Here is a 25,369-nt window from a genome sequence, read left to right on the forward strand (position 1 = left end):
TTCTGTCTAACTCTATGAAGAATTGGATTGGTATTTTGATGGGGATTGCATTGATTCTGTAGATCGCTTTTGGTAAAATGGCCATTTTTACTATATTAATCCTGCCAATCCATGACCATGGGAGATGTTTCCATCTTCTGAGGACTTCTTCAGTTTCTTTCTTCAGAGTCTTGAATTTCTTGTTGTACAAATCTTTTACTTGCTTGGTTAAAGTCACACCGAGGTACTTTATATTATTTGTGTCTATTATGAAGGGTGTTGTTTCCCTAATTTCTTTCTTGGCTTGTTTCTCTTTTGTGTAGAGGAAGGCTACTGATTTATTTGAGTTAATTTTATACCCAGCCACTTTTCTGAAGTTGTTTATCAGCTTTAGTAGTTCTCTGGTGGAACTTTTGGGATCACTTAAATATACTACCATATCATCTGCAAATAGTGATATTTTGACTTCTTCTTTTCCGATCTGTATCCACTTGACCTCCTTTTGTTGTCTGATTGCTCTGGCTAGAACTTCAAGAACTATATTGAATAAGTAGGGAGAGAGTGGGCAGCCTTGTCTAGTCCCTGATTTTAGGGGGATTGCTTCAAGTTTCTCTCCATTTAGTTTAATGTTAGCAACTGGTTTGCTGTGTATGTCTTTTACTATGTTTAGGTATGGGCCTTGAATTCCAATTCTTTCCAGGACTTTTATCATGAAGGGGTGTTGAATTTTGTCAAATGCTTTGTCAGCATCTAATGAAATGATCATGTGGTTTTGTTCTTTCAGTTTGTTTATATAATGGATCACGTTGATGGTTTTCCGTATATTAAACCATCCCTGCATGCCTGGGATGAAGCCTACTTGATCATGGTGGATGATTGTTTTGATGTGCTTTTGGATTCGGTTTGCCAGAATTTTATTGAGTATTTTTGCGTTAATATTCATAAGGGAAATTGGTCTGAAGTTCTCTTTCTTTGTTGGGTCTTCGTGTTGTTGTGTGGTTTAGGTATAAGAGTAATTGTGGCTTCATAGAAGGAATTCGGGAGTGCTCCATCTGTTTCAATTTTGTGGAATAGTTTGGATAATATTGGTACGAGGTCTTCTATGAAGGTCTGATAGAATTCTGCACTAAACCCGTTTGGACCTGGGCTCTTTTTGGTTGGGAGACCTTTAATGACTGCTTGTATTTCCTTAGGAGTTATGGGGTTGTTTAACTGGTTTATCTGTTCCTGATTTAACTTCGGTACCTGGTATCTGTCTAGGAAATTTTCCATTTCCTGTAGATTTTCATGTTTTGTTGAATATAGGCTTTTATACTAAGATCTGATGATTTTTTAAATTTCCTCTGAATCTGTAGTTATGTCTCCCTTTTCATTTCTGATTTTGTTAATTTGGATACACTCTCTGTGTCCTCTCGTTAGTCTGGCTAAGGGTTTATCTATCTTGTTGATTTTCTCAAAGAATCAACTTTTGGTTCTGTTGATTCTTTCTATGGTCCTTTTTGTTTCTACTTGGTTGATTTCAGCTCTGAGTTTGATTATTTACTGCCTTCTACACCTCCTGGGTGTATATGCTTCTTTTTGTTCTAGAGATTTTAGGTGTGCTGTCAAGCTGCTGACATAAGCTCTTTCCTGTTTCTTTCTGCAGGCACTCAGCGCTATGAGTTTTCCTCTTAGCACAGCTTTCATTTTGTCCCATAAATTTGGGTATGTTGTACCTTCATTTTCATTAAATTATAAAAAGTCTTTAATTTCTTTCTTTATTTCTTCCATGACCAGGTTATCATTGAGTAGAGCATTGTTCAATTTCCACACATATGTGGGCATTCTTCCCTTATTGTTATTGAAGACCAGTTTCAGGCCGTGGTGGTCTTATAGCACGCATGGGATTATTTCTATCTTTCTGTAACTGTTGAGGCCCATTTTTTGACCAATTATATGGTCAATTTTGGAGAAAGTACGATGAAGAGCTGAGAAGAAGGTATATCCTTTTGCTTTAGGGTAGAATGTTCTATAAATATCTGTTAAGTCCATTTGGCTCATGACTTCTCTTAGTCTGTCTACGTCTCTGTTTAATTTCTGTTTCCATGATCTGTCCATTGATGAGAGTGGCGTGTTGAAGTCTCCTACTATTATTGTGTGAGGTGCAATTTGTGTTTTGAGCTTTAGTAAGGTTTCTTTTACGTATGTAGGTGCCCTTGTATTTGGGGCATAGATATTTAGGATGGAGAGTTCATCTTGGTGGATTTTTTCTTTGATGAATATGAAGTGTCCTTCCTTATCTTTTTTTGATGTATTTTAGTTGAAAATTGATTTTATTTGATATTAGAATGGCTACTCCAGCTTGCTTCTTCTGACCACTTGCTTGGAAAGTTGTTTTCCAGTCTTTCTCTCTGAGGTAGTGTCTGTCTTTGTCTCTGAGGTGTGTTTCCTGTAGGCAGCAGAATGCAGGGTCCTCGTTGCTTATCCAGTTTGTTAATCTATTTCTTTTTATTGGGTAGTTGAGGCCATTGGTTTCTTGCAGCAGAAAAGTTGGTCTTACAGTTGTCCTGAAGCTCAAGTTTGCTCCTGGGGTTCTGCCTACGAGCTCTCCGCGGTGGCAGCAACCAGGAAGATCACACCTTTTCTTTTTCTCTGAATATTATCTACTCCTCTGGTAAAATCTGTATAGATGGTTATTTAATGCTTAGTGTTTCTCCCTTATAGAATATGAGAATTATTATATTTATAAATGGTAGAGTGTCATATGACAGCTTTTCCAGTCGAAAATATTAGGCCCTTAAGAAGTGGAGTCATGTGTAGACTACCAAATACAACTATACCATAATTAATTGCCACAAACTTAAGATATTTTTATGCATAATAACCTTAAAAATCTTACCATTTATCACAACTCTAATTTTTTCAATTTTACAGTTCCATGGAAGAGACCATTTGGTGGAACTTCTTTCTACAAAGGTATTTTACTTATATTCATATTTTAATTCTTGGTGATGTAGGCATGGCAGTATGTGTTTCAGTTTCTGTATGTTTATTTGATAGTCTGTCTCAAAATCAGCTGTTAATTAGATGGTTAATGGATAATGCTTTATATTCTCCTGTCCATTGTTTATTTTGTTAATTTTGAGGAAGTTTTGCATGTATTATTTCCTCTTTGTATTGGAGTAAACAATATTCTCAAGTCTTAACTTTAAATTTCACTAAGTAGATGTCACTCTAGCATGCTCATTCAAACTATCTGCTGCTTCCTCCTTTGAGGTCAAGCAGATTTCTGCAATTCTGTTTGTTTCAGACACATCATTTTCAGGACTGGATATCCTACTTAGGTCAATGTGCTATTACCTGACTCTGTCTTAGTTTCTAAAACATTTCTGAATGTTCACCAGTTGAATGAAAAATATTGATGAACTTATTTTCTTGTATAGAAAGCTAAGATGTTTCTGAAAAAACATTAAGGGATTAGCTTGAAAAAAGATACTAATTCATTTTGCTGTATTGTATGGTATGTTTCATTTGACAGATCCATTCGAGATGCGAAGAAGCAGAACAAAATAGATTTATCCCTGCAGATATCCACTGAGGACATTGCACGCTGTGACACTGTATGTGAATACAAACGAAAACTACTACTCAAAGTTCATGATTAGGAAAAAGACAGTTTGTAAAGTAATGGAAGATGGAGACTTAAGAAGAGCATGGATGGGGAAAGAGGAAGAGAAGGAGAGAGGGAGAGAGAGAGGGAGGGCCTGAGTGAGGGAAAGAGGGAGAGAATTTAAGCAGTATTTTGTGGATATTCTGTCTGTATTCCAGGCAGACATAGGACATTCATATGTAATATGGGGAAAACAACATGAAACAGACTGATTCATGTACTAGAGTCCCGAAAAGAGGAAATAATTTTTGTTAAATCACTGAAAATTGACTCAGATAGTTCCAACAGCTTATAATTCCAAATGAAGTATTATTACTACAATTAAACTGCCCCGTCATGCAGCCTTATTGCTTATATGTAGACTTGTGTGGTGTTTGCATTATTCCTTATTAATCTTAAAATATTTATGACTAGTAAACCATTCTTGTTATATGAGGTTATCATAAAGATTTACAGTTTCTTTCGATACTAACTGTTCGGTGATGTTTTAGCTCTTTATCTCCATCCTGTGCTCTTTCTCTATGGCCCTTTCTGTGCAGCCTCACAGCTGCATGTGAACACCAGCTACAAAATCATGGCTTTTTATCCTCATATTCATTTGAATAATTAGTCATAAGGGTATCGTTGCACATAACTACTGTTCAAAAATCAACCTTATAAATTTAACAGTGGTGTGTGTGTGTGTGTGTGTGTGTGTGTGTTTGTGTTTGTGTGCGTGTGTGTGTGTGTTCATCTTTGTTACAGTGTTTAGGATAAAACTCACAACTTCACACATACTATACAGTAATTCTATCATTGAGTTAAACTTAACTATCTATTGAATAATTGTCTATTTTTTAATGCTTATATTATTGTCTACTTTCCAGTATTGGGTTTAGTGCTGATCAAAAATTTAACTATTTTGTAGCATGTAAAGCATTGAAGATATTTCCTACTGTAAAGCAGAATAGACTGTGGCTCAGGGATCAGCATCTCTGTCTTTCATAATTGATAATGTGTATGAAATGGACCTAGAGTCAGTGTTCTTACATGTCACTGTGGATACTGTGAAAATAATGAAGACATTTTAGATCACCAAGAAATTTCTTCTTCTTACCAAGACTACGTTATACAAAACAGTAATTAAATATGGTATAAAATAAATTTCGAGTCAGTGACATGAATCAGGAAACAATCACTAACTTGCTTGACCATTTGTGTCCTCAGGACAGAGAGGAGTAAAAGAGCAGAACATCCCATAGGGAAATGTTCTCTTGCCTCTGCTGTTTAACTTCAGCTGTGGCAAACGCTTAGCATTGTAGATGAACAATATTTCTAATGATGTTCAACACTATTGTGACTTAAATCCAATTCCTTTAAAATGAACATTTTTACTAATTTTCTCCCATGACTCTAGTGCTTTAATATTTTATCCTCCTATAATTACTGAATACGTTTTGTGTGATTCAGAAGATTGGAATACATAATTTTTAGTTTTTTTCATGTTATGATAATTTTTATTTCCTTTTTGTCCTTTAAGAGTTATTATCAGATCATCAAAACATTCTTCTACCTTTCTTAAATATCATCCATTATTTTCTTTCTCCATGTTCCCTAGTGAGTATTCAAAATATATGAATCTTTATGTATATAGGTATATGTATATATATATATATATTAAATATTAATATATAAGTCAATTTCTTATTGGTTTTCTTTGATTTTCTCTTTATACTTCAGTCTTTTCCTTTTATAGTTTGAAAATTCTTTAAATCATCAATGAATTTGATTACTCTTAAGATAAACCTATAAAGGTTTTCTATAGATATATTAGGAAAATGTTTTCAGGATTTTTATTTTAGAATTTTTCCACCTAATTTTTTTCTTACTCTTAATATTGAATGTAGATCCCCACATTGCTTATATTTTAAAGTACATTGGTGCAGACAATTTTAGAATTATCTTTATTTGTTAATTTCATAGAAGTACAGAAATGCCAAATCACATGCACAATTCCAAGATATCGTCAATCCTTTCCCTCAATTAATGTTCTTCTCTTGACTTCAACAATTAACAATGTATAAAATATTGACTTTTGGTCTTAGTATTGAATTGAAAAGAACTGCATGGTCATCATGAGTCAATGGTCATGCCAGGACTGGGGAAAACGTTTTAATACATGCCTACATGACTTTAAGTAATGTGTTTTGAAATTCATACATTGTTAATAATAGTATCACCAAACTGCTTCAGATCTAGTCTATTAATATGCAATTTCAATATTTACAGTTATTATTTCTATCTAGAGATAGTTAAATATATTTATATTAAGTATATTTTTATTTATCTTTGAACAATTAAAACATTTTATTCCTCATGGAAGGAACATGTGAGCTATTACAAGGTTGATATTCTCTCTTAAACCTGCAAAGCTTCTGTAAGTCAAAGGTCCTGTTGTTTGGACAAAACGGCAACCAACCGATTGGGAAAAGGTCTTTACCAATCCTACAACTGATAGAGGGCTTATGTCCAAAATATACAAAGAACTCAAGAAGTTAGACCTATTAAAAATGGGGTTCAAACCACAGAAAAACACACATGGTATGCACTGCTTGATAAGTGGATATTAGCCAAAATGCTTGAATTACCCTAGATGCACAGAACACATGAAACTCAAGGAGGATGACCAAAATGCGAATGCTTCACTCCTTCTTTAAATGGGGAACAAGAATACCCTTAGCAGGGAATAGGTAGGCAAAGTTTGGAACAGAGGCAAAGGAACACCAATTCAGAGCCTGCCCCACATGTGGCCCATACATATACAGCCACCAAACTAGATAAAATGAATGAAGCAAAGAAGTGCAGGCTGACATGAACCGGATGTAGATCTCTCCTGAGAGACACAGCCAGAATACAGCAAATACATAGGCGAATGCCAGCAGCAAACCACTGAACTGAGAATGGGACTCCAGTTGAAGGAATCAGAGAAAGAACTGGAAGAGCTTGAAGGGGCTCGAGACCCCATATGAACAACAATGCCAACCAACCAGAGCTTCCAGGGACTAAGCCACTACCCAAAGACTATACATGGACTGATCCTGAGCTCCAACCGCATAGGTAGCAATGAATAGCCTAGTAAAAGCACCAGTGGAAGGGGAAGCCCTTTGTCCTGCAAAGACTGAACCCCCAGTGAATGTGATTGTTTTGGGGAGGGCGGTAATACAGGAAGGATGGGGAGGGGAACACTCATAGAGAAGGGAAGGGGATGGGGTTAGGGGGATATTGGCCTGGAAACAGGGAAAGGGAATAACAATCCAGATGTAAATAAGAAATATCCAATTTAATAAAGATGAAAAAAAACACAAAATTCCTTACATTTCTGTTGTTCATCATGAATCAAGAAGTATTTAAACATATATAACTACCCGTTATATTTTCGTTTCCATGCTTTAAAACCTTACTTGTAAATATATTATATTTAAAATCTCTTTGTCATGAAATCTGATTGATAAACAAAATCACCATTAGGAAGAGACGTACACATCTTTGCAATCATTAATTAGACATTAATATGTTTCTAATGGCCGGAAAACAAAATATTTTACAATAATGTGAATTAAAGTTCTATGTGTATAGTTACTCTATTTCTTTTGTGGAATTCTTTATAATAAAAGTTTGTTATCTTGAAGTTATACAGACGTTTTCAGATATTCAACAAAATATCAGAAGCTTTACTTTAAATGTGCTAAGCTCACACTGTTTGTGTGTGTGTGTGTGTGTTTGTGTGTGTGTCTGTGTGCAAGTGTGTATGTTTATCTGTGTTCCTGTGTGTATGTGGTATTTGAATGGTTGTACATATTTCAATATGCCATGTTGATGTAAGAAGGAAACTTACAGGTGTTTACTTCCTTTTATTACATATGATTTCTGAGGGCTGATCTATATTTTCATCCACAGATGATTAATTTTATATTCTGAACAAAACCGTAAATTGTTTCCTTTCTTTTTACATTACAACTACAAGATCAGAGTTGTTTTTTCATATTCTAAGATGCTTTAGCATTATGGCTAGCCTCTGCATAGCAAGATGCAAAATCAGTTAGTGTACGTTATCCTTTTCATAAAATTCTACTAAGCTGACAGATAACATTAGGGTCTTGGATGAATCTTCAGAACCACTCTAACAAACATTCACAAACACACACACACACACACACACATACACACAAACACACACATATACACATACACACACACTCATAATTTTCAAAGTAATTGGTTATGCCTAGCAGTTGATTAATAGAAAGTAAAAATTAAAAAGCAATGAATAAAACCAGTGAAAGAGATGGCTTTTTTCAAGGGTGTTGTTATGGATAGGGAGAGAGCACTTGTGCTGTGTTTCTTATTGTAGGGACTGTTTCCTAGAAACTTAAAATCCTTATCAAAGATATATGATACTATAGAAACTAACTTCATAAAAATATACGTATCTACTCACTGTCTGTTTATGATTAGATTTCTAGTACATCAGTGGTTTCTTCCCTGATTACTATGCTTTGATTTCATGCTATTTTATTCTTGCTGTCTTCTTAGGTCTTTGGAGCAGAATCTAAATATGAGAGGCAGTAGAGAGCTAATAGTACAAATAACTTTTTTCTTCCTGGGAGTGTTAAGACATGAAGTCGTGTTTGTAAATATACATTTTGGATTCCTAGATCTATCACCATAAAAGATTTCAACACTCTATATCTATATACCATTTTAATATTTACAAACCCTGATATGAGAAGAGTGCTCACTAATTTTAATTGTTATAAAAATAATTGTGCTGCTTCTCATCCTCATTTCCCTAGAGCTGTGCACATGCAGCACATGGAAGTAGGGTCTAATGCTGGAAGTCCAACTGGGAGGTAGCAAATGTCTCTTCTCTCCTTTTAAGAGCCCTCCATGACTACCTTCTGCCATAATTAACGAAAAATCAGGATGCTTAGCTCTAGCACATATGGCATCTCAGTTACCCTTTATCATACACAACCTGTGACAGTTATGTTTGATATCTCATTACCCAAGTATTAATTTTAAGATAAATATGTTAGAGAGAGTGTCTTCCAGACTTATCTAATGGGAAGAAAATGTTATATATTAGAGGAGTTGTCACAGATTATAATTTGTAAATAATGATTACATCATAGTATCTTTTTCATCATGAGCTTTAAGGTTATTTTATATCATTTTTTCTCTCTCTACATTCTATAGCCTCTATATGTAAAAGCTACAAACTTCGATACAGTGAATGACATAATGAGCAAGTTACTACCAATGATGAGAAAACATGTAAGTTACTTTCAGTTTACTTTGAGTTAAAATGGAATTTTGCTTTTGAGATTCACATACGTGGAAATGTGTAAATACAGAAGAAATCTGATCATGATACATTGACATATAGACTTTACAAATGCCTCCGTTTTTATGTGAAGGTATCGAAAACATAATAATAGTCCTGCGAGTGATATTTTTCTTGAATTCGTGTCTACTTTTATGTGAAATGAATTCATAGCACAGTGGTTTGAGCTATATGCTTAGTTTCACTGGATAATAAACATACATTGAAATAAATTGTGATTAATTTGTCACATGCTCACACCTAACTTAAAGGAAACCAATGTTGGAGGGAAGAGTTTTCTTTCTTCTTTTCTTTTTTTTTATGAAAATGAGTCTATAAACCCTATTTGGGATATAATTCTGTCGTCTTTCCCATTTCTGCTTGTTTTAATTTCTCAGATTGGAGGTGTAAGTGTACATATTCTGGTATTTATTTTTTTACTTTTAATAAGTCTCGAATGAATGTGTCTGTTTTTTATGTCCTTTCTGCATACATATCTGTATATATCTTTGCTTTTCTATTTTGAAATGTGCACGTGTATCTCTGTTTAACTGTGCATGTGTGAGTGTTGTGATGGGTTTGCGTGTACATGTCTATGACTTTCTGTGAGTTTGTAAAATGAGAATCTACATGTTACTCTGTCTCTCTGTCTCTATGCCCCTCTACCTCTCCCTTCCTCCCGCTCTCTCTCACACTTTTTCTCTTTCTGAATCATTATCACCTCTCTGTGTATGTTGGGGTGTGGATGGGTAGTTGGTGGTGTGTCTGCTTGTGTGTTTTTAGTGTCTAGTTTAATAATTAAAAACTTTATGGGACAATGTCATTGGTTTTAAATAAGAGTCTACAAGAAAATACAATTAATAATTCTAGTTAGAGCCACTCCTGGAGGGTGCTCAATATTTCCACATAATGTTCTATTTAGAAGGTTGAATCAAATGGATCCATCACACTGTGTGCAGTAAATATATTCCAGAACTTCTTTTCAACATTGGGTCTATTTTCCAGGATAGACACTTGTGCTTCATCTCCACAGACAGGACATCTCTCATTGAAAGCCAAAAGCTGTTTTCACTTGTAGGCACACTCGTAGACTCTCTGTTTTTACTATTTTGTTCACTGTTGTCGAAGTTCTCCTATCTTTGAAATGACACTTTGCTAAACTTATCATAGTCACAGTGTGTATGTGCATCTGTGAGCACTAGTTTGTGTGCTCATGTTAAGTTGAAGTTCAGTATTCCTCACCCAGTATGCACAGATGTAAGAAATTATAATAATTTTTGTCTTGGTTAGTGATAATGGCTGAATGCAACTTCTTACTTTATTGTGGATCAGTAGATCAAGGCTCCATCAAAGAGGAAAGGCAAGTACCCAAAGGTTTTCTCCTGAAATCAGTCCTGTTTGCTCAAACCTGTGTTCAGAAAACGTATCATTAATACTGGTCTAAATAATTTCCCTGCTATACAGCTAGATATGATAAGTAAAGGAAATTCTAGACTCTTCAAGACTCTGATGTCACCTTATTTGTGATGGTTGGTTCTTTTTGCCTTCCAGAACATTGAAGATTATCAACTGTGGTTCTGTCCTCGCCCTGGGGAAGCTCCAAGAGCACTCCAAGGTAATAACAGGGAAATCTAAAGAGAGACTAGCTGAGTTTGGTGAATTCCCAATGTTTTCATTACTTTGTCTTATACTTACACACTAAAGCAAAATGATTTAAACATAATGTCATGCATTTAAATCATAATTAATATCTAATATGACCTTCAGACTCAAGATAACATCTCGTAAGTTACAGTCTGAGAATAACAGGAATTTTTCTGGGATTTTCTATTTGAAAAACAGAATTTTCCTGAAAAGGCAAACAAAACAAAATTTTAAGCATCTTGTTTCTGGAGAAAATAATTAAAAAAAATTTGGTGATGATTACAGAATATCCTCCTAGCTAGAGAGATATCTCAAGGATTTCCATCACTCACATGGTAGCTCACACCCGTCTATAACTCCAGTTTCAGGGCATCTAATTCCCACATCTGACCTGCACAATCACCAAGTGCAACATAGTAAACAGGCATTTATGAGCAAAAGTCTTACACACAGAAACAAGTTTAAATCTAAAATGCAATATCTTCAGTTTTTTCTCTTTATTCCAAATTATATAGATTGTTTCGTAATGAATATTATAAATGTAGCCATTTCTCTGAATCCATGTAAAATATTCAGTTCACATCTCTCATGACAAGTAACTCTGTAACTGAATGTGAGATCATATTCTGATTTCTGGAAACAGCCTGCCTTACTCACAGAGACTTGGTTTGTTGCCTTCTTTTAGTTCCACACTAGATTATTGCCAAATAAATAATGGTAATAGAATTATCAGAAAAGTTTGAATAAGAATTAAAAATCTGAGATCTCCAAGTGTGCTTGCAAAGCTGGACTTTTCAAAGGTAAATTTGTGAAGCTCTAACACATAGAGTTGATCTTCCTACAAGTGACTTAAATCTCTGAAGATGCTCTCCCATTAAGGCCAGATTTTCCAGTTTTGTCAAGTATAGTCTTTTGTAGTAAAACCTGATGATGTTTTTAATTTCCTCAATTTCTGTTTTGTCTCCCCTTTCATTTCTGATTTTGTTAATCTGCATACTATTTCTGAGACTTTTATTCAGTTTCAGTTTATGTGTCTTGTTGATTTTCTCAAAGAACAGATCTTGCTTTTATGGATTCTATTTCTAATTGATTTCAGACCTGATATTCTTTCCTGCTGTTTGCTTCTCTTTGGTTTGCTTTCTCCTTTTTGATCTAGGCTTTTCATTGTGCTTTTAAGTTGCTAGTATAGGTTCTGACTATTATCTTTGTGAAGACATTTAGCGCTCATATTTTTTTATGTATGCGGTGTGAAATATTTAAATTGCTTAATGTAAAGTTATACAAGTGCATAAGGATTCTTATGATGTAAAATATTATTGATATTAATACTCCAACAGGCATGTCTTCAAACGGTTGGAACAGAATATAACAAAGTCACTCTAATACATTGCACTGTTAGATCTATATTCTCTAAACAAAGTCTCACACAGAAATTTTTCTCCTCATTGTTTTTAGAGTTGTCAGCTAACTTAATTCTACTATCTGAATAGGGTTCTAATGTTTTCATGTGTACAGTCTTCATTATCCCAAAGAAGAAGAGGGAAGAGGAGGAGGAGGAGGAGAAATATGAAGAGGAGAAATATAGAAAGCATACAAATTGTATCAGAAGATTTGCCCATATTCAGTTACAATTCATGTTCTTTTTTTCTCATAGGAAATGAGTATCCACATGACATTATAATGATAAATATTCAAAAGAACTTCAGTTCACGGGACTTAAGGCATTTTACATCTTTCCCTTCCCTACCTGGGCTGATCATGAAATATCTAAACTCTGATGCACAGGGGCAATTCATCTTAAGGCCCAGAAACTCAGCCAGAAGCCAACAGCAAAAAAGTGAGTCCGCTGTTTTCTTTAGGGTGGCTTTTCTTAGTTCCCATTTTAATTTGTCAATAAATATCGCAGCATACTATCATTTCATTGCTTGGGAGAGAGGTACTGTAATAAATAACAACAACAAAAAAAAAAAACTAAAAAATATGTTCCAGGTCCATAAGAAGAGAACTCTAAATTCTGATGTGAAGACTAGGCTTGGTTATAGGGAGAACATGTCGCTTATTCCAGACAGATATTCACCATAAATTGGTATACCAAGCACTGTGTGAACACATTTTTGTCCCATTAGAATTGCGGCCCTAAGTCATGGATCCTGATATGTTGCCCCTCAAGTGTTTCTATGATTAGAGCACAAAGTGATTAAGAACTACATTTTGACAAACTATTGCAATGAAAACTACATAGAAAAAGTAGATTTTTGGGATTGAAAATAATCTGTTGCAGGCTTCAAATACAAATTAACTTAGGCTTATAGCCAAGTCTCTCATCTCATTTCAAATTATATAAACATATACTTTAGACCTAAATCTAGAGTCACAATATTCCTAAAATTGATAGACTGGGCATTTTTATTTTTTAAAAAATATTCTGCAAAGGATAGAATACTTTTATACTTTCTTCTTACTCTGTTTTCTTGGAACCCTCCCATTTACTAACTTGATTTCTTTTAAAATTTGTCTTTTTTTCATAGTTATTATATTTACATTTGAAATGTTGTTCCCTTACTGCCCCCCTAAGAATAACCAACCTCATCCCTCTGCTCCTTTGTCTCTAAAACGGTGCTACCCCACCAATCTTCCTACTCCCACCTCATCCATCTATCCTTCCCTTCTCTGGGTACTCAAGCTTTCACAGGAGCAAGGACATCCCCTCCCACTGAGGCCAGACAAGACATACATGTGCTACATATGTAGCAGGGGCCACAGACTGACAATGTGTACTCTCGTGTTGTTATCTAAGATCAGGGAGCGCTGAGGTCAAGTAAATTAATACTATTGTCCCTCCTATGGGGCTGCTATTCATTTCTCCTCCTTCATTCCTTCCCCTAATTCTTTTGTTGGGGACCCAGGGTTAAGTTGGATGGTTGCCTGTAAGTATCTGCATCTGTCTCAGTCAGAGGCTGGTAGATCTTCTCAGAGGACAGCCATGTCAGGTTCCTGCCTCCAAGTATATCTTTGTAACAACAATCTTATCATGTTTTGGTGTCTATGGATAGGATGGACCAGAAGTTGAGGCAAGTTCTGTATGGCCTTTCCTTCAGTCTCTGCGCCCATTTTTGTCCCTGCAGTTCTTTTAGACAGAAACAGTTCTGAGTCCAATATTTTGAAATGGGTTTTGGTATAATATATATCTATAACTACACACACATACATATACACACACTCACACATACACACACACACACGCACACAAACACACACACACACTCACTGAGAGACCTTTGTCAGTCTATGTAATATTACTTGTGATTTCTGCCCTCCTGATTTTACATTAGATAGCCAGGCAGATAATGTGTTCTACAGTGAGGAAGAATATTTTATACTGTGTTATATGACTCATTTGTTTACTTTTAATTTATTTGTTTTAAAAATCGTTTTTAAATTTTTTTATGGTCCAATATTCTAAAGGAAAACTCAGAAGGGAAAAAGAAACTAGGATTTCAGCTGTGTTCTTACACTACAATGTATAGTCATGTATTTTCTCATGAGGGGGACATGCTGCTGCTAATATAAACTTGAGAATGGTTCTTGAAAATACTGAACAAAAAACTAAGGATAGAAAGAACTTCATCATAACATTTGAAGTAAACAGAAAAATTTTAAATGTGAATAAAGGAAGGGCGTCAATTAAAATGGATGTGACTACTGAAGCAACAGCCTGTACATATTTCAGGGAGCTTGTTCAACCAAGGTACCTAGTATTTCATGAGGAACTGTGGAGTTAGACAGCATCATCTTGTGGGAATGGCACCTAGAGAACTTTAGACCCTGTCTTAGAGACATCAGTAAGATTAATAACAGTGTAGGTTATATGAGAAGAAGGAGGTATAAACACAACAGAATTATTAACCTATTAAAATAGGGACATATTCTACTTAAATTTAGTTTTGTAAAAGATCTTTATAAATTATACTATCCCATGTAATGATCTCAACTCCTGTTCAGATATGAAGGAAAAGACTCTTAAGAAACAAAGAACTTCTACATCATCGTGGTGGCACAGGAGCTGTGAGCCCCACCCAGACCAAGTATGCACCACCCCAAAAGTTAATAATAGAGGAAAACTGTTTGGAAGAGAACTCAGTTCCATTTGTAAGGATGGCAACCTGCCCTTGGCAATTCTGGTATGTCTCATATGGTTCTTCTCTGGCTCTCCTAAGTCAAAATCCTGCTTCTTAAATCCCTATTCCTTCACTTCTATCACAGTGTGGAGTAAAATTTGTGTCTCAAATCATTGGCTTTCAAATAAGAAGATGAGAGAGGGTTATCAGGGATGATCTATTGGAAAAGTTTGATTTAATCCCTTAACTATTTTGGAAAATTTGATAAAAAGAAATGTTGCACGAACTTTAAGGATTAATGTTAACGTTGGCTATATACAAAAAAAATTGAGGCACAAAACTAGCCTGAGGGACTCTGTGTCCATGCAGGTACTTGCACTGCATCTGTGCACACCATTGTTCTGGTTCTCAAGGAGCCAATAGTGCTCTGTTGTGCAGAAAGCCTGACAGATATTTCCATTCTTCCTCTAGGACATGCTGTCCCTACTAAAAAGGGAAGGGCCCACAACCGAGGGTGTCTTTATAATACATCCGAGTATAACAATGTGCCAAACAATAAAAGACAAATTGGATTCAGAAGAAGAGGTGGACATGAACAAGCTATCAGTGCATGTCGTGTCGTGGATCTTTAAGGTAGGGAAAGTCCTTCCATCATCCACCCTCAGGCTTCCTGAGTGAATGGGAATAGTGTCCTTCCTTTTGCATTCCATTGACTGACAATAGATACACATGAGAGAAATATGGTAAGCTCTAAGTCTCCTCAGTTAGTCATAATAATATGGATGATGTTTTGTTCAGAAATTATTTGAGCAATGCTATTGTTGGATTATCAAAACTGAGCCCTCCCTTCATTTCTAGGAGATCCAATGTCAAAGCAAATGTCCTTGTCCTCTGGTATACAGTCTTTGTGACACTCTTTTCCAATGCATGGAGCCCACAGTTGAGGAGTTAGTATGTATATGCATAAATTGGGGCTCAGAGCCACAGGATATTTTGTTCTTTGTGCCTTAAATAGCTGTAGTTTTAAGTAACAGTCTCCAACCATTGCAAAGAGAAATTTTCTGACGGGTAAGGGCTATGTTATCTGTGAATATTAGTAAAATATTAATAATAGAGTTAGGAGTCACACTTGTTTAGTGAAATGGGGGCAGGGCATTCACTAAGAACCCTGACGACACGTTCCTCCCTGCTTGAAGTACCAGACATAGCTTTCTGCTCCTGAGAAATCAGATAGTATTTCCTATGGTTGTCTTTGTTGTGGTTACTACCATAATTTATGTTTCTATCATGTAAAATAGTATTTGAACTGAAATATTTTTTGCTTATATGTGCTAGCTGGCTCAGCTGTCCACTAGAGGAATGTTGAGCTGAGGACAGATTTTTCTATAGTCCATGTAAATCTGAAAATCTACTCTTTGGTTTCTGTTTTGAATAGATGAAACTTACTGGACCAATATACTGTGGAACATTCTAAGTAGGGGAAATTTGGGGAGCTGTGAAGAAAGTTAGAATTAACTTGAAATTTACAGTTGAATGCATTTTGAATAATTTCCATGATTAATTTCTTCCATAAAATATTTTTGCTCTTTTTTAAGGACTTTCTACAAAACATTGAAGGAAGTCTGATGACTTCAAAACTGTATGATGAGTGGATTGCTGTAACCAAAAAAGTCGATGACGAAGAGAAATTAGCTGCAGTGCAGAGGTAATTGTTGGCAAACTCTGTGAACAACATCAACAAAATAGAAGCAGTATTTGCTTACACATTAGAGATAATATATCACAGCAATATTTACTAAAAACATTGACAGACAGCAAAAGGTTTCACTTGTTTACACACACAAAAGACACTTTGAAAAGAGAAGTGTGAGTTACAGTGGCCCAAGCTTTTATCTTACATTCACATTCCAATTAGATTTGTCTTTTTTTCTGAATTGGATAAATATTTCAAGCAATAATTTGAAGAAAAATTCTTCCATTTTATTTTGAGAGCATCCAGCAAATGATACAATCACTCTGTTCCCTTCATTCATATTTACAGATCGAGTATACTTGTTTAAAAATAACTTTCTCTACATTCAGCCTTTTAGATAAACTGCCATCTGCAAATGCTGTGCTTCTGAGGCAAATTTTTCAAATATTATATGAAATAAAAAGTAATTCTTCTGTTAATGAGATGTCTTCTTACAATCTATCTGTTGGGATAGCTCCATGTCTCTTATTCATGCCCAGTTACTGCAATAACGGAGGGACAAATGACATTCCCATAAAGGTAACGCCTAACTTTGATACGCCTTTACAATGAGACAGGAAAAAAGGATTATCCTGAGAATCCAGGTTATTCTGTTGTTGTGAGTGATTGTTTTGGTTTTGGTTTTGTTTCATTTTGTAAAGGAAGTACAGCTTTGAAAGGTGTTCTTCTGCAGGGAAGGAATCATTGGTGAATTTTAACTAAAACATAAATGTGTATTTGAGCTCAGTGACTCAGTCTTTAGTCGTCATTTAGAATGTCCTAGACTCACGCAGTGAAAACAAATGCTGTGAAATGATACAAAAAGTAATAATCCTGGGTATTGATTGGGTCAGCAAACCAGACTTAATACGGATATAATCAGTGTAGAATGTGGGAAATTCTACTTGTTTTCAGGGTGGTTTCCCCAACAAAACAAAGGCAATGCAATTTGGATTGCTTTAATCAGATAAGGTCATTAGAACTCCTGATTAATGTTAGTAAGTACACCCTTGCGCTCTGGGTGCTGGTTATGATTGATTTAGAAAAGTGATTGAGTATACTCTTCTATGTTAGCCACCTTTTAAATACTATAATGAAACACCAAAATTTACATAGTATATTGATCAAATGGTTCATTTCATTAATAAGTATCTGAGTTTCTGATTCATTATTAATTGACCAATTGTCATTGGACCTCTAAGGCTCATATTATAAAACAGCCCTATTGAGAAACAATAATATTCCTCACATTGTGTAGAATCAAAGGTCAGGAGGAAAAGACAGGGTACCAAAGTAGCTGCCATTGAAGATCAATAATTATCCCATTTCCTCCAAGAAAATCTTATTTCAAATACCTCCCAATACAATGAACCATAAGATCAAGATGTTACCATTGCTTCTGAACTGAGTAATCACTGTTTTAAGATTAAGTAATTAATTAAGGATATGTGAAGAAATGACTTACAGTGATATACTGATGCAGCTGTTACCATTGCACTGTACTGAGACATGATGGGCTCAGATGGGTTTGCCTGTCTCTTGCTTTTTAGACAACCCTTGGGAACTTTTCATCAGATGGTGCCTGCATTGAGAAGCCATTTTTCTCCTTAGTTCTGCCTTTCTATAAGCATCCTTACAATCATGCTCACTCATGGGTGTATCAAATGTAACCAAAACTATTTCAGTGTACAGTACACATCACGTACTGGCCATCACAATGTAAAAACTGGAAATCATCCTCTTATATAACATTGCACTGTGATGATCACACTTGAACATTAGATCTAAGAATCTTTGAAATTTCTGGCATAGCCAGCCCCTGTATTCTAACAGCTAACTTTTTCTCCGAATTTTAATCTGCACATTTTTAGCCTCCAAGACTAATAAGTAAAATGTGATTTGCAACCAGGCAAACTAAAAGAGACATTCTGTGTTTGCCCTCCTTTACCACAGATTTCTCTGGTAACATTTATGATCGAAAACACTCCAAAAATTTTTGGAGAGGACGTGGTTGCAGTGTCATATGAAACATCCCTAACTCATCCTCCCGGAGCAAAGTCCTCATGTTCCCCTGACACTTCAGCAAATACCAGAAACGTGAAGCAAACCAATCGTGGACTCAGCAGCTGCCCCACTGAGAGGACATGCCCTCCTGACTATAATGCACTGCCAGGAAGTCCAGCTGCCCCTCTTCCCTGTGAAGACATTCTAGGTGTGTAAACTTGTTCTACTACCATAACTTAAAGGTAGAATCATTGAGCACTGAAAATATATTTGTAACAAACAGCAATGAAGGATTTCCTGAAGCATGTGAAGAAAAATTTTGCCTATGCATTATAGGTATTATCCCATTGTTAGAATTTGCCTCCTAATTTAAGTACCTCTTTCCACTGTTCCTTACTTTATGTTAGAGGTTACTCCCAGCAATGAGATTAAATAATTAAGGATATGTAAGTAAATGATACTTACAGTGAAAAATTGAGTCTTAACATAGATTCTTAAAGAAAATATCAACTCAATAGCAAATTGGGTTTTCTCTATGTAACAGGTCTGGTTGTCATGAAACTTGCTTTATGTACCAGAATGACCTCAAATTCACTATGCTCCTCCTTGCTCTTCTTCCTGAGGTCTGGGAATATAGCCATGTGGCACTATGCTAGTCTCTTATGAAAATCTGAATATATAGCATAATATACCCATATGTTTGACATAGACACTACGATCTGAGATTTGAGCTCATAGATCAGTGGAGAAAGCCAAGGGCTGTAACAGAACTGTACTTAGTCAAACTGTGTTGGGAAATCCAGATACTGCTATTAATTTACTGTTGTCAATGGCAGTCAGAGTGTTACACAGGGGGATGAAAAGACTGGTACTATATGACTGTTTGATTCTAATATTTGTATGCATAGCTTTCAATGCAAACACAAGAAATTGATGTTTATCCCATAAGTATGGGACATATACAACTATATATCCAGTGATTTACAAAGCAAGATCATAATAAATGTTATAATATTAATTAGTTATTTTCTGTGTGTTTGTGGTATCACATAAGGCATGCAGGCCTTACACTGAAAAGGGTCTACTAAGGCTAAATGAGGGCTAAATCTGTTCAGTTAAAACAATGATTTCCCTTCTTTCTTAGATTCAGAGAAAAGTGAAGGAAATGTATATACCAACCAAGCAATACCTTTGCTTAGTCTACCACAAGCACCAAAGAAATGTTTGTTTGGCAAATCTCTTGTGAGAATTTTTGAAGGCAAAAGCCTGCCTACTCCAATATTTGTGAGTATCATTTGGGGTTTCTACAGCACCTTTGTTTTCACTAAGTTGTTGAACCAAACTGATGAATGTTTATATAACTTATCCATGAGAGCAAGATCAGTTTCGAGTAAAATAAGTTCCCCAAAAGTTTGAATCATGTAATGAAAAAGAATTGTAAAAGAAGAAAAAGAAATAGATTTCCCATGTTTTACAGTTTTTGCATCCAAGATACAAACCCACCATCTTGTTGGAAGAAATGGGTCTATAGAAATGCCCCAATGATTACCCAACTGTTTTCCAGTTTCTTTATGACTCCATGTCACTCTGGAGTCAATCCCTTAATATCATTGCTATGAGATTAATCACTCTTTTATAATTAGAAATATCTCTAGACTTTTACTTTACATTATAAAATGATTAGTTTTGCTATGTATTAACATCTTTTATCCTATTAGAGTATATTTAAATGTCACCTAATATGCCATAATCTATTTTAAACTCGTTACTAAACTTCTTTCGAAATATATATTTACTGTCCAACATCTATTTTAGCACTATAGCTATGCTGGAAATTTAAGCTGTGTGTGAACAAATTGAACGTGTCAGACACATAAGCATTACTGCCCAGTTCTTAGGTATTTTAGAGCAGAATTTTCTGATAACCATGTTTTTAATCATGTAATCTATTGAAAATGCAGAAAATATGGGGTCAATCTGTGTATGGTAGTCATTTTTACAGAGTAAAATTATGGAAGAATGAATGACATTGCTTGGGTTCTTAGATGTGACAGCATCATTAGACATAGGTAAAAATAAGAGAACACAAAAAAAGAAAATAAAAGTTGTAGATGTATAGTGAAAAAAATTTCTTAAAAACACAAAAGTTAAGATTCGTAATAGAGGCCAGGACAGAGAGGAAATAAAAGTGATTTGATCTCAGAAAGGGAACTATTCCAACAATTACTTAAGATGGCATGCTTGAGAAGGATATGCATAGAAGGAAACAAAAAGTAATGGAGGACCATTCACCAAAATGGTTGGTGAAACAGAGGTCCAAACAAAACCGTAATGTTACAAATTGTGGAAAAAATGGATTAGGGAAGCAAATGTGTATGTTAGCAGAAACAATAAAAGGTCAATGACTTTTTCATTCTTCTCATTTATAGCTCTATATCCAAAACTGCCATTGCTCAGGTTAACAATAAATGACATAAATATTCTTCAGATGTGTGGACCTCTAATAATAACAAGCTTATCCTTATCCCACACAGGATATGTTTTCCATAATTGCAGAGAAGGGACAAGATTCTGATCATATATTTAATACGGTATCTGAAATTTCACACTGGTCCCTGAGGGACAGGATTGAAAATGACGAACACATAAACTGGCAGGAAGAAGACGTTCTAGTTATAGCATCCGTATTAATGGTAAGGAAGGTTTTCATATCACCAACATTAAGCATCCCTCTGCAGATGCATATGTGCTTTCTGTCCTTGAGATTATGTGATGACTGATTCCTGGAACTATGGACCCTTGACACATGACCTCTGTAGCTTTCCCTAAGGAGTTCCTGTCTCCTTCAGGGCATCGAATCCTTCCCCCATTTCTTCCAAACAAGTACTCGATTCATCCATAAGGTCCAATGATTGGCTGTGGCTCCTCATATCCTATTTCAGTCAGATGCTGGCTGGAGCCTTTGAGAGGGCAGTTAAGATAGGTCCCTGTCTGGATGTTCCACAAAGGAGCTGCCTTTTTCAAGGCAGAGGTCTTTGGGTTTGGGAGTACATTATAGAACTGCAGTTGCAGATACAGATGTGGACTAGAATCCAGGAGAGACAATTTGAAAGGACGGTAATTTTGTTTCATTGCTATAGCAACTAGGACTCTGCTTCTTTGATTCTACTTGTAGGTAAGAAAACACAGGATCGTGCACATAGGTTCCACTTTTGAGCTTAGATTTTGGGGAGATGACACTTTGGGAATCTTTGTGGAAGTAAGCCCTCAACCAGTGATTCTCAACCTTCCTAATCCAGAAACACTCATCTATTTCCTGATGGTTTTGTGACTCTTAACCATTACTTCATTTGACTTCTCTTCATAATTAAAATTTTGCTACTGATATGAATAATAAAGAAAATGGATAGATTTTCTTATATACAAGATAAATGATATGACACTCAAGTTGAAAATCACTGGTCTAAACTGCCAGTTTTAAACAAAATTACATTGAACATTACTTTTTTGCTTTATTTCATTAAAAAGGACTTCATTAGTAACATTAAAGGAAGCTTACTTACTTCTGATTTATATGAAGATTGGCTTACCGTCATGGATGAAGGAACTCTGTTTGGAAGAATTACTGCCATCCAAAGGTAATGATAGAGTAAGCACGTGAGGAACTACACCAATATAGAAGCAGTGCTTTTGTAAGGTACAGAGGCTTGTGAATACAGGATTATTAGCTGGCATGATATCTCATGCCAAGTGGTTTCCTTAGCTCAGACAGGTATTGTCACTTTTTAAACATGTTCATTTCTCACGCTAGTGTGTTGAATCATGTCTGTAAACTCACCTGGGAGTCTTCTCCTTTATTTCTGTCATGGCCAAGAAGTCAGCCTATGTAAGAAATTTTGTGCAGGTCAGCCTAGAGTATTGGTTTAGTTCCTGTGTGAGACAAATTAAAAGAAGTTTGTGTGTATAATACCTGTGGGTTATTTGCATCCCAATATTACTACCATGGTTTTAAATAGGTCATTGATTAGAATATGAAGCTATTACTGGATTCTTCTTCCTCAATTATAGCTATCTAGAGACGTCTGAGTCAGTTCTCACTTTGACTTTGAATCATTTTTCTGTGTGAAAGTTCATAGAATGTTTTCGTATTTAACAGGAGCTTTGTGCTCCCGTTCCTACCCAGGAGCCCTGCATCTTTGCCTTGCCTGTAGCAGAAGCTTTTGTAACTGCATCATGTAGAGTCACTAGGGTCCTTCCTCCTACTTATGTTTGAGAGTGTCTAAAGAGTGTTACGTGGATTCATACTACATTAGAAATAAAATGTGTCTCCACTCCATTGTGGTTGGATAAATAGGTTGCTGTTTAATAACAATGGATGTTTTCATGAACAGAACACACATGGTCTGCAACAACCTTCATTCATTCTCATACCAGGGCATTTTGTGGATTCACTAGTGATTTCTGTTCCTTAAGTTCTACAGTGTCACAAGAGTGTTACATGGATTCATAATACATTAGATATTAAATATGTCCCCGTGGTGCCTGGAAAGGTGGATCGCTGATAATTACACTGGATGTTTTCATACACAAAACATATATGGTTTCCAACAATCTTCATTCATTCTGATACTAGTGATCCAGGAACCTTTCTCTGGCTTCTGTAGGGTACCACTCATACATCGTACACAGAAATTCATAAAGAATTTTAAAAATATTTCCCATGATTCTCTGAAGAAAAGTGAGTTGCAGAAAATATTTTATGTAATACTCTATCTATATATTCTTACTTGTTTTGAATTCTGATCATGCTATGAGTTGGTCTACAAAGCATTTATCTTGTTTTTTCTTTGTGGTTAGATTTGTAACTTACATTACTTTTAAGATGATCTAGCATAAACTTCTCCTTTTCTTTGTTTAGACTTACACGTCAGATGCCCGAACAAAACTTCCTTCTTCTACAATATGTCATTTGTGTATTAGTAATGATAAGTGACTCTTCGATGAATAATTTAGACTCTCACACATTATCTCTCCGCATAGCTCTGTCTGTGCTATGTGGTCAGCCTGCAAGTGACGCACTATATGGGGATTCTGCCTCAAGAAAGGTAAGGGGGTCTGACTTTCGCCTTTGGGAACAAAGTTAGAATAATTATCCTGTAATTGGGAATACTTTGGAAAGTTCATTTCTGCAAAAGGAAACACTAGGACTGCATTGTTCTGGAGTGGAAGGAAATAAGTATTGATCTCTTTTAGGAAGATTTGGGAAGGGAGATAGTTAATGTAGATTAAAGAAGTTGAGTCATTTCTGTCTTTCTTTTGTCTTCTCCTTCTTTCCTTTTAGATACTGATTTTAGATATTGATGTTGTAGCCAACAGCAATCTGCACGTATAATAGTAGTCCAGGAAGTTTAAATTGAAGTTTACAAAATTCCTGATCATATAGAAACCTGATTGCTTTTTATCCACTGTAGCCCTAAGTTTATACTTGTGTTTCATTGTAGGGAGACCATTATATTACTAAATATTCACATCTTTATATCATTAAATATGTGTGTGTGTCTGTGTGTACATATCCATGTAATTGTACTTGCACGTGTACATTATTTGTATATGTGTATGTGTATGTTTATGTATAAGTGTATGTGTATGTGTATGTACATATATAGTACATACATATGTAATGATGAATCATTGGTGTATGTTATTTTGTATACTTTCCATTATTTTCACACTAACCTATTACAGGACAAATTTTATGTTCCTCAGGTTTACCATAGCTATTAATTATCTTATAAACACATATACATTAACAGTTTTCCCTAATTTATTTACTCTATATCCTAAATGGGGTCTCTTCCTCCAAGTCCCATCTTCACAACCTGTTTTTTTCCCTCCATTCTTTTTTACCTCAGTAGTATAGACCTTCCATGGACACCAATTCACTCTCATACATCAATTCACAACAGGAATAAGTCCACCTCCTCCCACTGAAGTCATACAGCGCAGCCCAGGAATCAGAGAAAGGACTAAAAGAGCTTGAAGGGGCTCGAGAACCCATATGAACAACAATACAAAACAAACCAGAGCTTCCAGGGACTAAGCCACCCTCCAAACACTATACATGGACTGACCCTGGGCTCCAACCTAATAGTTAGCAATAAATAGCCTAGTAAGAGCACCACTGGAAGGGGAAGCCCTTGGTCCTGCCAAGACTGAACCCCCAGTGAATGTGAATGTTTGGGGGAGGGCAGTAATGGCAGGAAGATGGGGAGGGGAACACCTATAAAGAAGGGGAGGGGCAGGGGTTAGGTTGATGTTGGCCAGGAAACAGGGAAAGGGAATAATAATCGAAATGTAAATAAGAAATAACCTAATCAAGAAGGATGGAAAAAAAACAAATATGGAGTAGTAGATTTTAGAGTCAGATCCAGCCCATACACCTATTGTTAGGAGACCTACCTGAAGATCAAGCTGCACGTCTGCTGCATATATGTAGGAGGCCTAGATCCTGGGCTGGAGCATATGAAGGGGGAGACCCGGCAGATGCAAAGCTGAAGGATCACAATGATTAAAGGCTATAGCAAGGTACTAGGATAGAGAAGGAGATGCATCTTCGGGAGGTTCTAGTATTGATGGTGCAGCAACATCAGACCAGTGACCTATTTTGATGTACATTTACAAGCAATCTGTTTGGACAAAAGTGTATAATGTGTGACACAGTATGGCACTGTACATCTCACACAGTCCATTTTTACAAATGTTTAATTTTAGTTTGACTTTTTAAATTTTAATTTAAATTTTATTTAATTTATTTTTTGAAATTTTGGGAGAGGGGATTATTTCCAAGATATACATGGAAGGATTGATAAATGAAATGAGTT

General features: G+C 35.6%; 1 protein-coding gene across 2 annotated transcripts in view; it reads left to right on the top strand.

Moving 5' to 3' along the window:
- Tgap1l6 (GTPase activating protein testicular GAP1 like 6) overlaps positions 1-25,369 on the top strand; it is a 49,579-nt gene that overhangs the window by 7,986 nt on the left and 16,224 nt on the right. The window contains exons 4-17 of one of the 2 annotated variants that reach the window (XM_063282877.1): positions 2,893-2,934; positions 3,497-3,578; positions 8,864-8,941; positions 10,542-10,605; positions 12,289-12,471; positions 14,637-14,815; positions 15,224-15,385; positions 16,348-16,457; positions 16,835-17,024; positions 18,438-18,696; positions 19,633-19,772; positions 21,023-21,181; positions 22,017-22,126; positions 23,407-23,593. In XM_063282877.1, the coding sequence (XP_063138947.1) occupies positions 2,893-2,934; positions 3,497-3,578; positions 8,864-8,941; positions 10,542-10,605; positions 12,289-12,471; positions 14,637-14,815; positions 15,224-15,385; positions 16,348-16,457; positions 16,835-17,024; positions 18,438-18,696; positions 19,633-19,772; positions 21,023-21,181; positions 22,017-22,126; positions 23,407-23,593 (1,945 nt within the window). The remainder of the gene's footprint in view (positions 1-2,892; positions 2,935-3,496; positions 3,579-8,863; positions 8,942-10,541; positions 10,606-12,288; positions 12,472-14,636; positions 14,816-15,223; positions 15,386-16,347; positions 16,458-16,834; positions 17,025-18,437; positions 18,697-19,632; positions 19,773-21,022; positions 21,182-22,016; positions 22,127-23,406; positions 23,594-25,369) is intronic. The other variant, XM_063282878.1, reaches the window with a different exon arrangement.

Source organism: Rattus norvegicus, chromosome 2 (genome assembly GCF_036323735.1).
Source record: "Rattus norvegicus strain BN/NHsdMcwi chromosome 2, GRCr8, whole genome shotgun sequence".
Taxonomy (NCBI): Eukaryota; Metazoa; Chordata; class Mammalia; order Rodentia; family Muridae; genus Rattus; species Rattus norvegicus.